Here is a 17,363-nt window from a genome sequence, read left to right on the forward strand (position 1 = left end):
CTCCTCTGTGACGTGAAATCTACACCAGGAAACGTTTCCCCCAGTTTAAGATTCAGATGATTTAGGTTTTATCTGAACGTTTCTTTAAGTTTCAGCAGTTTATAAATTTTTCTGAGAAGCTCAGAGTGGAGCTAACACAGATTTCTGTCGCCATCTAGTGGACATTTGAGACTACTACCACTTCAGGGTCGGGGAATGTTAAAGGGACAATTCACCCGTCTCCTTAAATACAATGAAGCTGGACTCAATTACACACACTTGGAAATATCAGGCCCCTAAAATTGATTTCTTTTCATCAAGATCCACAAATGATTCCCTGGGAAATATGTGAAAATGTCAAAAACAATGTCAAAGAAAGAGAAAAACGAAAATTCTGGATCAAACTAAAATCTCTTTCTTTCTGGGGTCATGATTCACCCCTCCACAAAATGTCAACACAAATCGGGAGAGTAGTTTTTGCATAATCCTGCAGACACACATAAATGTCACTCCCCTTAAACATGATTTTAGTTAGTCCCAACGAAGAAATGGTAAAAATAGAATCCTGGATCTGTCGTTTTGTCCGGATCAGTGCTACAATTTTAATGAATCCTTCACGATGTGTACATGTTGTGGTAGTTTTGTGTTCTCATGCTGACAGATACACAAAGAAACAGGGTCGAAAACATAACCTCATCGGTGGAGGATGATAATAAAACCTGCAAGATGTTAAACCTTCTAGAAGTCAGTGAGGAAATTATGTGTATCGGTAAAAACGAGGGGAGCTGATTGAAAACATAGTTAAAGTTAAATAAAGTAATTTTCTAGAGTACGACTACAGAGCAAAGTTAAACAGGATCAACTTTTCAACTGCGGACGCAACCAAAGAAAACTGCACAAACCTGGGAGTGAACCAACAACCCTCAGAGTCGATGAGAGGATTAAGAGAAAGTCACTTTATTAAGATATTCATTCGTCGTCTTTACAGAAAAGAGACAGAAAGAAACGACAAGAGGAAAATTATGAATCATTTTCCTGCACTTGTTTAACGTCTAAGAAAACCTACTGAGCCAAGAACTGCTGAAGTATTTACAATTTATATTTTTACTGTGTTTCCCTCATGCATCTGATTTAATCTCTTCTGGCAAATAACTGATCAGAACTGAAGCAGCACAATTATTTTGCTAATTCACTTTGTACAGTAAAAGAGTGACAACGGAGACGGGACCATGTGACTCGTTTATATTGTTGATTTGTGTTTCTAATAAATGAAATTTACTCTTGTCTAATAACGCTGAGTCGTCAATAAATCGATCTGGAGATTTTCTGCACGAGCACAGAAGTCTTAAGTTTTCAGAGTTTATTAAATTAATGAGCACATAACTCCACCGAGGCCCAACGTTATCTATCAGTCATCCTGCTGACACACAAAGAAACACACAAAGAAACACACAAACAAGAATGGACTACTCCTCCACATCTTCTCTAGATCCTGATTTTTATTCAGATTGCAAACACTCATAAATATCTGCATGATTTCTTAATGAAGATCGATGATTTATTCATAAAAATAAGCAAAAGATAAAACCAACACTAGTCCCATCCTTCTTTAAAGTTTTGTGTAAAACCCTTTTTGTCTTGTAATGAGATTCGAACCCATTCACCCGTCTGAGGTGAGTTCATGACTCTACAGCTTCCTGATGGTTTGACTGGCACCTTGACATCCCAACAATGCTTTGACGGCCGCTTGGTAAGAATAGCTTCCTCCAGGTCCTGGCCCCTGCAGGCGGGGGGGCCGAGGGGCAAGGACAGGACATCAGAGGTGACTGGGATTACTGGGGGGGGGGGGGGAGGGGGGCGTACGTTTGGACCAGCGGAGAAGGGGACAGCGACACAGAAGCAAGTCCGTCCAAATTCTCCAAGCCGTCTTCTGAACCAGGAGGAAGATGGGAACCTCAGATCTGCTCTTCATCACCATCAGTCACAATGTGTCCTTCATCGGTGAGTTAGAAACTGTTTTACAGCTCTAATCAAAAAGTAGTTAGTTTATCCATTATGTTTCTAATTTGGGAATACAATACAGAACAGAGAAAGTATTAAAACAACCATTAAAACCAGTTGAAATGAGGCATTTAAAGGTTTCAGAGGTTTCAAATTGAACTGGCCCACTGATGGACTGGTACAGTTCGTGTGCAGTAGTAAAGCATCCCAGAATAATCCAGACGTGAGGAGATGAATGCAGGAATAAACTTTTCAAGGTCAAGAAAAGACAGAGCTGATTGGATTTTTGGCTAAATTGGTAAAAAGTTAAGAAGATATAAAAGCATGTGCTTCAAAATTCAGATGTGAATCAAATGTGATACTGAGGTTTTTTGGCTGTGGATTATTACTTCTGTGTTTTCTGAATTTTGTTTGTGAGTCATTTTATATCTATATATTTGTGTTTGAAAACTGCTGCACATATAAAGTTTATCTTAAGTTATTCCAGTTTTATAACATAAATGTCTTTTTACCCATTTTAGTTTCCCTTATGGACAATAAACAATTTTGCATTGTAATCGTCACTTGTGTTATATTTGGCCTCAAGATATTTCTCCCTTATTTAAGTGTATTACTTTCTGTGAAGGTTTTCCCGGATCTGATATTATCATTGATATCTTCTCTGTCTCAGGTAAAACCTGGTGGACCCTGATGCTGCTCCTCCGCCTGCTCCTCGTCCTCCTCGCCGGCTTCAGCCTCTTCAGTGAGGAGCAGGAGCGATTCGTCTGTAACACGATTCAACCCGGCTGCTCCAACCTGTGCTTCGACGCCTTCTCCCCCGTGTCCGTCCTGCGGCTCTGGTTCCTCCACCTGGTTCTGCTCGGTCTGCCTCAGGTTCTGTTTGTGACCCACGTCCTGCACCGGCTGCTGTCCTATCCTCACTTTGGAGGTTCCTGCAGCAGCCGGAGCAGTGGAGGAGGTTCTCTGGAGAACTCCAGCTCCTCCAGAGAAGAGTCCTTGCTTAAAGCTCCACTCCAGGACCCCCCCCAGGACTGGGGAGCACCTCGTTTCCACTGCTCTTACCTCTTCGCTGTACTTCTGCGGATCCTCCTGGAGGTGGCCTTCGGAGCAGGACAGTATTTTCTCTTCGGCCTCTCGGTTCCAAAGAGCTTCCTCTGCTACGAGGCTCCCTGCACCTCAGGGGTGGAGTGCTACGTCTCCAGACCCACGGAGAAGAGCCTGATGCTGAACCTCATGCTGGGCGTCTCCTCCCTGTCCGTCCTGCTCAGTTTGGTGGACCTGGTGAGCTCCATGAGGGCGATGGTGCGAGGGCGGAGGACGAGGGAGATGCTGATGGAGGAGATGAGTAGAGGAGAGCAGAGCAGCATGTTCACCACGACCACAGCTGAAGACCAAGACCTTCTCCCAACCAGGAGAATCCTCCCGAGTGGAGGCTCAGCGGAGGCCGACAAAGAGGAACAACAGGCTGCTGGTGTTTCACCAAATGGTGAACTCCTCTCAATAAAAACAAATGGCGGACCCCCCCGTAGAACGAGTGTATCTACCAATGAGAGGAGCCCAGAAAACAAAGACACTGGGGCGGACATGCCTCGTTCACCGACTCCCATGAGCAATCCTGTGCCGAGTCACTTTGTCCTCCACAGCCACCTGAGACCTCCGCCATCCCCCCGCCCGGACAGGGGGCCGCCGAGCCCCAGGGGGCCACCGAGCCCCAGGGGGCCGCCGAGCCCCAGGGGGCCACCCATGGGTGTCAAGAAGCTGCAGGGCCAGAGCAGCTCGGCTGAAACGAACTCGAGTCAACAGTCAGACAGCAGCGAGTCTCAGGACAAGAGGGCCTGGGTGTGACTGGATCAGAACACTGTGCCAGAGCAGGAAATGGAGCTTTAACTGTTATCTTTGAACTGTAGAGGAAGATGTGTTAGAAACTGTAGCTGCACTGATGAATATCTTTTTATATATAAATATATGAGTCGACATAAAGCCACAAAGAAACAGCTTTATCGTCTTTTAGCTCAATGATTTGTTGCGTGTTGTGTTCCCATCTTGTTCTCCAGCCTTCGAGTTGTCTGACACATCTCATAAACTCTTAATTACTCATAAAGTTATCAATAAGAATCCTGCACGTTACTTTCTACATTGACATTTCAAACATTAGCTTCGTCTCAGTCTTTTGAATTCTGTCAAAATGTTTGGTTTCACGACACAAGTTTGATGTGGAGTATTTTTGACGCATGTTGTTTCTTAATGTTTGATAATAAAATAAGTAAATTTATCACATTTCTGTCGTTTAGTAAAACTTCTTCTCGTGTTTCTTCTTCTGGACGTTTCCACAAAGTCTCTTTACACCTCAAGTGTTTTGCTGTGAGAAAATAAGTCGGTCAAACCAACCGGCTCTGACCTTGAAGGCTCTCAGCTGTTGTCTGGATCACCGGGCGCCGGCCGCCACAACAGACGCACTGAGCCGACCTCTGACCTCTCACACGAGCGCTCCACGACCCAGCCGTGACCCGACCTGAGGCGAACCTGCCAGCACGACCCGAGGCCTTCAACCCTCCTCGCCGGTGAAGGATCACGGACACATCTGGCTCCATGGTTGGTTCAATTCAAAGATTTTTGAAGGTTCAGAACAGAAAAGGAAGTGGTTCAGGAAAGAAGTGAAGTTTATCTCCTCGTTCTTTTGAAGTTCTTTCCTTCAACATTTGGATTTACTGTTTTCTTGAGTGTTTTAAATCCTAAAACGACGACAAACTTCAACCAACCAACAAACTCAGCGGCAATAACTGCAACACAAGTTTATTATGTAGAAACTCATTGAATTTAACAGCACAACCTCTGAGCCTGCAGCCGTGACCCGAACACATGCCTCATACCTTCCCATTCTTCTTCTGCTGTGGTATTTGAGGCAGCTAAGACATGCAGAAACATTAGAGGGGGGGGGTCGTTGGTCAGTAGGGTGCTCGGTGAAAGGGCCTCGCTGTTGCAGGTGGAGGTCAAGAGGTCGCACAAGCAAACCCAATGACCCAACAGATTCACATAGAAGTGTCCCCAAAGGAGATTGTGTGTGTTACCGTGCATGTGTGTGTGTGTGTGTGTGTGTGTGTGTGTGTGTGTGTGTGTGTGTGTGTGTGTGTGTGTGTTGTTGCTGACCTCCCACAGATTTATGCTTCAACACAAAACGCTCACACAGAAAGAATCTTCTCATCACGTCACAGGTTCTTCTTTCTTCCACATCTGTAACTTCATGTTGATCATTTTGTTTGCATCCGCCCGTCACAACACAACTTATAAATAGGTTGTGTAACAATTTCTAAAACTCAACATGGAGGATCTGCACAGACAAAAGAGTTTTGATGCCTCGTTACAGCCGAGTTCGGTGACTGCACATCTCATTTCTCACGTTGATCTGCTGCAGCTCGAGTCTCCATCTTCTCAGGAAGCTGCTCACAGGGTTTAGTGACTCGGCTGCAGGACGTTGCTTCGTGGGGTCGGATACTGGTGCTGTGTGATGGTGTGCTGGTCACAGCCTGCGGTTCCAGTTCATCCCAGTCATACGTGTCAACAGGTTTGAGGTCAGAGCTCAGTGCAGGTCAGCCAGTCTCCAACACTTAATGGACCAACCACTGGAACTGAGAGATTTAATCAGGAAGAACTGCTTCTGACCACAAGTCCACAGAAGCGTGTCCACATACATTTGGCCACATTGTTCATTTGTTGTCTTTACTGACATCTAGTGGCCAGTTCTGAGTAGTGCAGTAGAGAAATTAACAAATGAGAGTAGATCATAGAGGTGAAAAGTAGAAAACTATTTATGAATAGGGCGACACAACATAACGAAACATAGCATGGAAAATATATGTTTGTTTATGTCTAAAACATGATCCAGTTCTGTAAAATGCTATAATATGAATTTAAAAATAACAGAACAGTGAAAACAGTAATTGACTGTTAATAGGATTTAAATTACCTGATAATCTGCCACGTTAAAAACATATGGATATTATTCAATAGGTCTGACTCTAGTTCATCTACAGCATTTATCTATTGACTAACAAACACTTTTCTTGTCGAGTAAACACATCAACAACTGACAGGATCAAGTTTGAAATGAATGAATGAATAATGAGTTTGTCAGGGTTAAAGAAACGTCTGACTTGAAATCACACAAACTGCTACACACGTGTGCGTTGTGTTGTGTAGCCGTGGTCACATCTGAATACAGATGATTTATGATGTTTTTTCATCAGGAGTCGATCTCCTACTGAACTGAAGATAACGCTGCAGCACATCAGAGAGAAGTCTGAGACATCTCGAGTATTGATTACCCAGCATCCTCTTCACCTTTGAGGTGGTCAGAGATGAGATTGGAAAGGGGGTTCGACCTTGATGGGCACGACTCTGGAAACTCAATCCATTCGGTCGTCCTTTGGTGTTAATGACACACGATTGATCCAGGTCTGGTCTTTGCTTTGACTTTCTGACTGTGGATTAGAGAGCGGCCGACAGATGATAAGCTGCTCTTGAACACATATACGTTCACAAAGACTGACCCCCACGCTGTGAGTCTTTTAAATATCATTTCTAAACTAGATTTTATTATTTTTACATGTGTTATACATTTATCAACCCACAGGGAGCAGATTAAAACCCATAACAGATGCTTCAATGATATATTTAAACGTTTTCTATAAAGCTGCAGGATTAAATTGAGACAGAATAAAACACAAAGGGTCAAAAGCTGCTCTCTTCTTTTTTGTGTGACCCTGCAGAGAATTCCAGGTATGACAAACATGACCTTTGACCTCTCACCTCTACACCCCCCCCCCCCCCCTGCACGCCTCCACATGCGAGCAAGTGACATGCATGGTTGTATTTTAAAAATTAAATAAGAAACAAAGTTAAAACCTCGTGAATCTTGTTCACTTTTTTAATCTCCTGTCTTTTGATTCTTAAATAAATATAATAAAAACACTTTTTTAACATTGTGAGAGAGTAAATCTGTTTGTTTTCATGGATCTTGAATAAAGAGAATCAGTATCATGTGACACTTGGTGCAGCGTGGTGGAATCTAAAGGGCCTGTTGGGCCGTGGTGGGTGAATGTGCTCCAGGTCTGAGTTCATCCTGCTGGTTCTTCTTCTTGTTCCAGCCTGCAGCCGAGTGCAGAGGTGGTCGACGGGATTCAGATTAAACTGTCAAGTTTCAGGCAAGTCTGGAAGTAGAGAGCAAAGCCTGAGACGCTGAGTGGGAGACTTACAGAGGATGAACTCCTCTGACTGACGACTTTTCTTCTGTGAGCTGCAGGAGTCGGGGTTTTCCCCCGAGGGACTGAAGTGAGAATCCATCTATTCATCCAACGTGATCCGTCGATCGGCCGCTGACGCCCAAAATGAACATATGTGGGAAAAAAGCAAAGTTTCCTTGTTTCATGTTTCATGTTGCATCATCATAACTTGACGTGGGGAGAAAGCTGTGAGAGATCACGACACCCGGGGAGAAACTTTTGTGTTAAACAGTTTTAATTGTTTGTAGCCAGGACGTGAATTTATTCATATTGTTACCGAAAGTAGAAATGCTTCCTGCTTGTCTTTGCATACAGTCTGAAATTGAAATCTCCCGCTGCTGTGTGACCTTTCTCTCTCTCTGTGTGTGTGTGTGTGTGTGTGTGTGTGTGTGTGTGTGTGTGTGTCAGCTCACTGCACAGAGACTGAATCCACAGAGCCGATGAAGACGAGCTGCTCTTCACCTCCAGCGTCCCCGAGCGTCGTCCTGAAGTCAGCGTCTTGTTGACGTTAGCAGGAGATGAATCATCAGCCGCGACCTCTCAACCCATTTCCTCTGTTGATTCTGGCTTCAGGGCTTGAGGGAACATGCCCAGCCTCCCCCCCAACACACACACACACACAAACACACACACACACACACACACACACACACAGGAAGAGGAAGTGGAGCTGTCTCATGGTTAACAAGCAGTGGCAGAGCAATTTGTTCCCATTGGACGCAGTAAACAGGAGCTGATGTCTCCTTATTAGATGATTGATGATTATAATTGATTATAATTGACGGAGACAAATCGGACGTGGGTCAAAGTTGTCTCAGTTCGGCCTCAGTTTGCCAGAGTGGATGTTTTCTGATCTGATTTATTTCACCAGGACCTGTCTGAGACTCCTGAGTGATGTGATCACAAGTTGCTCTGAGCTGCGTCTGGAGATCCCATCACTCAGAACCCGGTGGGAGGTCGGAGGAGAAGCATGTGGCCTCATTGGATCTGATGTAGAAGCCCAAATGCATCATGGGCCACATTCAACGACCTGCTCATCATGAGGACAACACCGAAAACGTTATTAATAGAAAATGTGTAATTATGGTAAATGTCGTTTTAAACTCACATACCTCACATCACATTCCCGTTTTGTAATTTGGCATTTTAAAGGTTGCAAAATCTAGTTTTTACTTTATATTTATACTTTATACTCGGATGATTTCTAAAACCTTATTCCAGGACCGGGAGTCGACACCAGGTCTGAACTGGGCCTGGATCTTGTTCCATTGTTTGAAAGCTGAAGACACAAGTAGATTCTCTGACAATCAGTAATTAAGTGTTTGAACCACCAGACAGAGCAGTGGACATTGTTGTTTTTATTTCAGATGCTAAAGTGCATTTTACTTTCAATTTAAAATGAATAATCTAAGAGGTTCAGGACATAAATGTGCGTCAGAAACAAGGGAAATTTGCATCTTGCAAATTTGTAGATTATCTGAACTCATCGTTTCTGCCCTATGACCGTTTGACCACAAGGTGGCAGCAGAATACAAATGCATCTGTTTCTCTTCCCCACTGTGAAATCCCGACTCTTCTCCAGACTCTTCTCCAGAGTTTCCAGAGGAGCGTGTTGGTTTCCTGGCCTCGTGTCTTCTGAGTTTACAGATGATTTAAACACACTGTGCAGTGGAGACTTAAACATTTTGAACAGAAGTCGTATTTTCTCACACTGGAGGCAAAACATAGACCCTTCTGCTACGCGCCCTATAGAGGCCATTACGCACAGACCTTTCCCTGGATGTAACACTTAGTGTGTACAGACCACACACACACACACACACTACACACTGCGGTAAGTAACTTTAAACACGACAGACAGTGTGTGGGTCTGCAGCTACACGTCCACACATCTTAATGATGAGCCTCGGGCGTTTCTACCTCGCGGAACCTGCAGCTGTCCACCTGAAAGTCAAGTTACACGCATTTAAGTGTCTGCATGTTAAATTACAGAGAATCTAAATAACGCTTGAGTCGTTTTCCTCTTAGTTCTCGTAACAAACTGGAGGAAACATCTCCCTCCTGATCCACGTGTTGCTAAAAGTATAAAACCACGGAGCAGTTGCAGAGCGAGTTAAGTTCTTTAACTTCATTTTGTGTTAACTGTGTCACGTATAGCTCGGATCGGGGGTTTAAGAGAGGACAGGAGCCTGGAGCGCAGGGAGCATTAACCCCAGGAGACCACCTGGAGTGTCTCCATTGCCATGATGATGTTGTCCCCCGCGTCTCTCAGCGTGAGAACCTGCAACTCAGCGGAGGTTTACAGGAGCTTAACTATCTCACATGTGGCCCAAAGCGACCGCTACAACTTCTCACTTCAATATAAATGAATCCACCTTTTTGCCAAACGCTTTTAAAACTCCACACAAAACATCTTTCTGCGTAAAAGGCACAACACAGGACAACGTTTGTAGGCGACAATAACCAGGACGCACCAGAAGGACATATTTCCATAAAAACTTGTTTTATTCTCAAAATAAAAATCTGCTATCAAAGTGGAATTATACATATTTACAATCTCGTAAATTTCCATATACAAAATGTACAATCTATGTACAGCAATAATTATATAAATACACTTTTTACGCGCGGATGCAACCCGTATATGAGACAGTATTAAGGCAGTGATGGATGTCTCCGGCCTGGTTCCAGGGCAGAGACACTGTGGAGCTCGTGTTTTAAGACACAGCGGTTTCTTTCTTTACAGTGAGAGGAGCTCACGTCCACAAAAGGGATCTCATCAGCTGTGCGCATTCAATTAAAGCCCAGAGGAGACTCTGCATTCTTAGTGCCAGGTACATTGTTCTGCAGCTCACAGCCCCATTATTTAAGGAGAAGCCATTAGGCGTTCATTAATGAGCTAATTACAACACGCTGATGGACAATCCCAACACAATTAGTCCCCCCCCCCCACCCCTCGCCCACCCACACCCACCCCACCCCCCTCTATTCAAACATAAGGACGTCATTTGGATAAGGCAGAGGATGAACACGTTCCCAACCTGATTCTGTAACTTTCAGAAGTTCACATCAGAGGAGTGCTCGTGACCAAGATGGAACCTGGCACAATAATAATTTAACAAATAAAAAAACGTTTTTCAAAAAGAGCTGGTTCTATAGTTTGTCTGTTTGTTCCTGTGACAAGGGGGTGAACGATGCGCTCAGACCCGGGACAGAGGCATCTGTTTGGGGCAGGACACGGAGCTCGCCGTGCCGGACCTCCACGTCAGGCCCGTGCTCACGTCGCTGTACATGGAGCCCGCGGAGGCTTTGCTCCCCCAGCAGCAGCGCGTGCAGAACGTCCTCCAGGAGTCCAGCGTCTTCCCGGACCAGACCCAGGCCCCCGAGGTGATGCCCACCAGGAGGCACATGAAGTACTTCAGCATGAACACCGCGTAGTCCGGCTTCTGCCTGCTCGGGTCCGTCTTGCACGTGCAGTTGTGCGTAATTTCCCACGACTGCTGGTTGTGCTGCTCGTAAAAGTAACACGCCACGATGACAGTGGCCGGGACCGTGTACAGGACCGTGAACACCCCGATCCGGATCATCAGCCGCTCCAGCTTGTCAGTCTTGGTCCCCCCTTGCTTGATTACGCTCCTGATCCGGAACAGCGACACGAAGCCGGCCAGCAGGAACATGGTGCCGATGAACAGGTAGATGACCAGCGGTGCCAACACGAAGCCCCGCAGGTTATCCAGGTTCTGGTTCCCCACGTAGCAGATCCCGGCCACGGAGTCCCCGTCCACGGAACTCAGAGCCAGCACCGCTATGGACTTCATGCTGGGGATGAGCCAGGCGGCCAGGTGGAAGTACTGTGCGTAACTGGCGATAGCCTCGTTCCCCCACTTCATCCCCGCGGCGAGGAACCAGGTGAGGGAGAGGATCACCCACCAGATGGAGCTGGCCATGCCGAAGAAGTAGATGAGCAGGAACACGATGGTGCACAGCGCGGGACCCGTGGTCTCGTAGTGGATGTGTTCCGCGCCGTTCTCCCGGTTGCAGGCCACTTCCTCGTGTCCGGCGATCAGCCTCACGATGTATCCGATTGACACGAACATGTAGCAGGCGGAGAGGAAGATGATGGGCCGCTCCGGGTACTTGAACCGCTCCATGTCGATGAGGAAAGTGGCCACGGTGGCGAAGGTGGAGATGAAGCAGAGGACGGACCACAGTCCGATCCAGAAGGCGGTGAAAGTCCTCTCCTCCTGGGTGAAGTAGGGGTTGTGGCACGGCATGGCACAGTTCAGGATCTGCCCCGTCTTGACTCGGTTGTGCAGCGGGTGGTGGTCTCCGGGCACCGGCACCATGGGCGCGCGGCAGAAACAGCCCGACTCGCACGGTGGGGCTGCCGGTTTGACTTTCCCGGGGATGCCGCGACCGTAGCCGGGCTTCTTCCTGGGGTTGAAGGGCTTCAGGGGCCGGTTGGTCGGCTTCACCACCACCGGGGAGGCGGTCGTGGTCTGGCTCCCGTTGTGGTCCATGCACAGCGTGTCCTGGTTGCCTTGCTCCGGCAGCAGGTCGCACCTCATCCGGTCCGGCCACGGGAAGCCGTACTGCCTCATGAGCGGCGCGCAGCCGGCCTTGGCCCGCTCGCACACGCTCCTGCACGGCGGCAGCGGCTTCTTGTAGTCGTCCAGGCAGATCGGCGTGTACATGCTGCACAGGAAGAACCTCAGGTCCGGGGAACACTTGATCTCCACCAGCGGCCAGAACTGGTGCACCTCCAGGCCGGCCTCGTCCTGCGTGTCGTGGTGGAACTGGTTGGGCATGTACGTGCGGTTGTAGCCGATGCCCTTGCACAGGGGCACGGAGATCTCCTGGCACTGGAGCTCCTTGGCCGCCATGCAGCGCGTCCCGTGCCAGACCAGGGTCAGCAGCACGCACCAGCCCGGGACCATGCTCCGCTCCATCGGGGTCGTCTTTTACGCACGGCGTCTTAATCCAGAGCAGCTGCTGGAGTCATGCTAGAGCGCGGAGAGGTGATGGTGGATCTGGAAGAGCCCACATGTACTTCACCACAGACTGATTCTGTCAGTCTCCTCTCTCTCTATCTCTCTCCCGCTCTCTCTCTCTCTCTTTCTGTCTCTCTCTCTCTTTCTGAATACTCTGTGGATGGAGGGTGTGTTTGTTTTTATACAGGGGCAGCGAGGACACTCCCCCAGCCTGGGCGGGGAGGGGGAAGAAGTCAATCCACGACTCATTCTATAGGTGTTTGTTTAAAATGTTCACCCTGGAGGAAGGGTTATAATCACATTGTCTCTGTTAACACACGCACACACACGCACAGACACACACACACACACACTCAGGGGGGGTCATAGTACAATAGAGACACAAGGAGGAGATGTAATTAGTGCTGGAGACAATGGGGAGTAAACTGTCATTAACTCAGCCTGTGTAACGGTTTTTTAAGCTGAGAGGATTTCCCCCCCCAGAATATATTCTTTAAATTTAATTATCAGAGTCGGTTAATTCAAAATTATTTGAATATTTTAGGTTGAGATCGAACGACATAACTCTGATTTGACACTTTTCAAAGAGAGAGCGACATTAACTTTATTAGAACTTAATATAGTAATAAATCATTAAGTTATTGACATAAGCTAACGGCTCTGTCACAGGTTCAAATCCTGCCACAGCTGCACCGCCTGATGAATCTCTGCAGACTCATTGTTCCTCACCTGGTCGTGAATAAAGTTAAATATGTAATAACATTTTGACATTTTCCTGCATGCTAAACTTTGATCTTTGCACAATTATTAAACTTAAATAAGGTTTTCATGCTAATTTCTCACATTTACATTTCTGTCCCTGTCAAACACACGTCTCTGTAAAAGTCGTTCCAGCTCCACACGTCACCTCGAGTTGTTTTTTCATGATTTGCACATTTCAGTGTTCATTAGTGCATCATACAAAACAAGAAACACTTTGTTGAATCATGTTTTATTGACCTGAGATCTGCCAGCTCTGTCTTCACGTGTTTACAGACATTAACTCATTTGGAGGGAAAACTGGGTGCGGACAGTTTCTGCAGCAGGAGAAGTTTCTTTCTTCACTTTTGTGTCGTGTGTCGGAAACTTCAACTCAGACGTTTCACTTTGCTTGGACGTCTCCTGCTGTATTTTTCACGTGGGCTCATAAAAAAAGCTCCGTCTGGAATATCTCAGGATCATTTCCAGACTTCAGCCCGTGTTTCAAAGCAGCTATATCGAAATTAGTTTTTTTATTATCTCGTGCAGCAACTGTTTTGATTATTAATGTTACGTTGCCCTTTGTTTACATAGTCATCCATCAGCACGTGTCTCTGAAGGACAGTGTCCCGCTGGTTTGATGCTGTCCATCGTGCACCCTCCGCTGGAGTGAGTGGCCGACAGATCCCTGAGAAGGTGTTGGACGGGTGAGTGAAGGAATGAAGGGGAAACATGCTGAGGTAAGACAGTGTGAGGATATGTCTAAGAACATACAGGGAGTGTGTGTCTGTGTGTGTGTGTGTGTGTGTGTGTGTCTGTGTGTGTGGTAAGGCAGTTTAATGTGGTCTTGTTAGCCCACAGCAGGGGGTCGTCTTGGACTAAAGGGAGGGGGCTGTTTATATTAACGCTGCTGCCAATGTTTCACTCGGAGCCTGCTGAGCCGGTGATTACTGGGACGCACCACCAGGCCCAACAAACAAGACAGCATGTGTGTGTGTGTCTGTGTGTGTGTGTGTGTAAACAGTTTCCGAGCTCAGCCCAAAGAAAACAAGCTAAAGCAGGCAGATAGAGAATCGTGATAGCACTAATTAAAGTAAGTCACACTCCTTATTGGATTCATCAGCTTCAAATGGAGCTGAGGCTCAGACGTCTTCTTCAATCCACAGGTTTCATTTATCACAACTAATTAGCTGCAAACTCCGGTGTTTGCTGAAGGATGCTCGCGTCGGCTCAGTCAAACATACCAGCTTGGGGGGGGGGGGGCGGCTAATCAGAAATAAGTTTATAAAATGAGTTTAAGGGCATTTTTTTTAACTCTAACCCAATATTCTTATCATGGGATCTAGTTAGTTTTAGTTTAGCTGCTTCCTCTTCTTCTTCTTCTCTTGCTTGATGCCTCCACTTCCTGCAACGGATCAGAAAGTCCAACTTATCCCCAAACAAGTGTTTTAACTTCAGCCCGTTGGTTCTGATCGTGCTCAGACTGAACTGAACAGCCTGGAAGTCTGGAGCAGACAAAATGTGAAAGTTCCCTTCACTGGTCCAACGACCCACAAACCATCTGGTCTCTGTCTGAATGGACTCGAGCACCGTTCACTTCCAGGTCAAATGAGACACAGGGTTTCATCAGGACCCTAATTCAGGACGACAGCGAGGTCAGCCAGGAGACACTTCTTGATTTCCTCTGTTTTCTGCTGGTCGACACACAAACAGCACAGATTTAAGGTCCATGAGACATAAGTTCACTTTATACCTATAATCCATAAATGATTAATGTTTGCATCTTTGTTTTCTGATGGATCCAAACGACTGGGATGTGGATTTTGTAGATTTTGAGTTTTAAACACAGTATAATCCAACAGCAGCTCTTTATTCACAGTGTTCTCTCAGTGAAGCTGTGATTACGATGCTCATCTTGACAACAATCATTTACTTTTACTCTCACAGCAGCTCTGTGTCCTGTCAGAGCAGGTGGGACTTTCTCCTCATGTTGGAATGAGACGTCTCAGACGTGTGGGCGACTGTCGGTTCTGTCTGGACCTGATACCGAGACCTCACTCCCAAGCCGGGCCTCCTCCAGACGGGCCTCCTCCAGCCGGGCCTCCTCCAGCCGGGCCTCCTCCAGCCGGGCCTCCTCCAGGCTGGGCCTCCTCCACCCGGCCCTCCTCCAGCCGGCCCTCCTCCAGCGGGGCCTCCTCCAGCCGGGCCTCCTCCAGCCGGGTCCTGAACCGCAGGTGAAAGTCTGAGGAAACAGGCGCCTCCTTCTCCTCCTTGAGAGCATCGGTTGCACCATCCGCTGTCTATCAGAGTGGAACCCGTATTGATTAACAAGGCTGATAGGCCCGGCGGCCCCCCGGCCACCAACTGTCGAGTACTACCCCCCCCCCCCCCCCCGCCTCCTGCGAGCAGCGGCGATAGCGGGTGTAGAGTTACACGCTGGCCCCTTGCATACCAAATTTAAAAGGGGGGAAATGGAATTACTGCATCTGTTTAGAAGTCAATTTCAGCATTCTCCAGGCTGCCCCCCCCCCAACCACTCCTCTCTCTACCCCCCCCCCGTCCCTCAGACTCTCCCAGGGCTCTCAAAGTTCATGGCGAAGAGGGGGGGTGTGTGGGGGGGGTTCTCACAGAGTTACTGAGGCATGCTGTGAAACTCTCTGAAATGTTTGTCTTTGTAAACTCCTCATGGGAAGTTTGTCCCGGTGACATTCTCAAACTCATCTGTCCCTCATATCTAATATCATGTGCTGTTTATTAACTTTCATTATTATTGTGTTTATGAATTTGAACAACAAAACAAGTTGATTTTTCTTTTTCTCCCACAACCAGCCGGACTCAGGTTTTCATTAGAAACCTTCAATTCCCTCAGAGTTCTTAGAGGACAGATGAATAACAAGCCAAATAAAAACATCCGTCCATCTATAGTTACAGAGAATAAACAACGATGATGTTGTATCATTACATATTTAATGAGTTTGTCAAACTGCTGATGTCAACGTTATGAACCAGGAGCTGGAGACGACCGAGAAGAAAGTGAACTTCTCTGTGTCGGCAGGTGAGTTTCTTATTGTGGAGAGGAAGTCTTTCATTCTCTGTCTGTGACCGAGGAAGATGTGAGTTCCTGGTCATACGTGTGTCAGTGCTGCTGCTGGTCAGTGATGGATGGAGCGTCCCCCCCCCCCCCCCCCCCCACCTTCCTTCCACAGGTTAGATTCCTCCGCTGTTAGTCGTGTGTTTATTTTAAAAACGACTTCTAATTAGCCTGACGCGAGATGTGAGGCTTAAGGCAGTCACCCTTAACACAACCCCCCCCACACACACACACACGCACACACACACAGGCACACGCACACACACGCCCCTGTCAGTGTGAGTATTGTGTTGACTCACCTTCCTTCCGCTCATTAACCAGAGCAAACAGTGACACAAAACCCTCCCGACCAATCAGTCTGCTGCTGGCCGGGACGATGACAGGTCTGTTAACCAACCTCCTGAACCCAAACTAAACTCAAACCTGCTCAGCGTCCCGGAGCTCTTTGGTTCAGCTACACAAACAAGTGTAGAAGGGAGAGTTCTTCTCTCTGGTTCAATGTGATGCATAATCGAATGTTTTTATTTGCCATAATTCGATTAAAAGGGTCACGTTAGTATTCGGTGAGTTTTCATGTTGGATAAAAAACTAAATCTTTTCTGAACACTGGATATTACCCATGAGGTTTGACATCAGAATCATGAAGTTGATTAGAGGTTAAAATGTTTCAATCAACCAGAGTTTCAATTAAAAACAACCACATATTCATAAATATAGTGATTCACTTGCAAAATTCCCAAAACACTAATACTATTGAAGGCACAGGGCCCAAGGAAAGAACGTGTGGACCCCTGGGTCCGGACATTTTACAGAGTTTGTTGTGTTCTGAACATTCAGTCGAGAGGTGGAGCAGCAGGAGGAGGCCGGACATGACGTATGAATTCCTCCTTTTTCATCCTGAGATATTTGTATTCTTTTTGTTTTTGTTGCATATTAGAAACTTCATCAACTCCCTCAGTATTTCACGGACATTAAACTAAGAGGCTGGAAAGAAACATTCCAGAAAATGTCCCGAGCTCCTGACTCAGACAGCTTCAGTGAGTAAAGTTTATTACCTCTGCAGAGGAGGTTATGATTTCATCCACGAGACCTGGTGGGAGGACGAGGCACAAAGTGTCTCACACATACACAGAATAACATCATATAAGTAGCAGTAAACAATATATGCAATGAAAATTAAAAATGCACGTTTGAAAGCACAACAAGGATGAAACATGAAAACCTGTCTCCGTGTCTTTTAAAGTCTCCGTGTCACAACATCGAAGCCTTTTCTCTTCTCAGGAG

General features: G+C 46.6%; 2 protein-coding genes across 3 annotated transcripts; one reads left to right on the forward strand and one right to left on the reverse strand.

The window, feature by feature from the left end:
* The first annotated feature begins 1,925 nt into the window (after window positions 1–1,925).
* Window positions 1,926–3,825, forward strand: LOC128454472 (gap junction delta-4 protein-like). Its single transcript, XM_053437883.1, has 2 exons — window positions 1,926–1,980; window positions 2,651–3,825. Exons 1-2 carry the CDS (start codon window positions 1,926–1,928, stop codon window positions 3,823–3,825), a joined length of 1,230 nt encoding a protein of 409 aa, XP_053293858.1.
* Window positions 3,826–10,246: 6,421 nt separating this feature from the next.
* On the reverse strand, window positions 10,247–12,378 carry LOC128454724 (frizzled-8). 2 transcript variants are annotated; one of them, XM_053438223.1, is made up of 2 exons: window positions 11,677–12,378; window positions 10,247–11,562 (listed from the first exon to the last, which is right to left on the reverse strand). In XM_053438223.1, the coding sequence occupies exons 1-2, from the start codon at window positions 12,206–12,208 to the stop codon at window positions 10,460–10,462; spliced, it is 1,635 nt and encodes a 544-aa protein (XP_053294198.1). In that variant the 5' UTR covers window positions 12,209–12,378; the 3' UTR covers window positions 10,247–10,459. The 2 variants fall into 2 exon arrangements, with proteins under 2 accessions (XP_053294198.1, XP_053294197.1); XM_053438222.1 differs by having other exon boundaries at window positions 10,247–12,378.
* Between the last annotated feature and the right edge of the window lie 4,985 nt (window positions 12,379–17,363).

This window comes from Pleuronectes platessa, chromosome 13, assembly GCF_947347685.1.
Source record: "Pleuronectes platessa chromosome 13, fPlePla1.1, whole genome shotgun sequence".
In the NCBI taxonomy this organism is placed as follows: Eukaryota; Metazoa; Chordata; class Actinopteri; order Pleuronectiformes; family Pleuronectidae; genus Pleuronectes; species Pleuronectes platessa.

Bases quoted from the DNA above. Each gene is read 5' to 3' on its own strand.
- LOC128454472 (XM_053437883.1), top strand. From the start codon at position 1,926: ATGGGAACCTCAGATCTGCTCTTCATCACCATCAGTCACAATGTGTCC. The intron at 1,981-2,650 runs GTGAGTTAGAAA...TCTCTGTCTCAG, and splicing joins TCACAATGTGTCCTTCATCG to GTAAAACCTGGTGGACCCTG.
- LOC128454724 (XM_053438222.1), bottom strand. From the start codon at position 12,208: ATGGAGCGGAGCATGGTCCCGGGCTGGTGCGTGCTGCTGACCCTGGTC.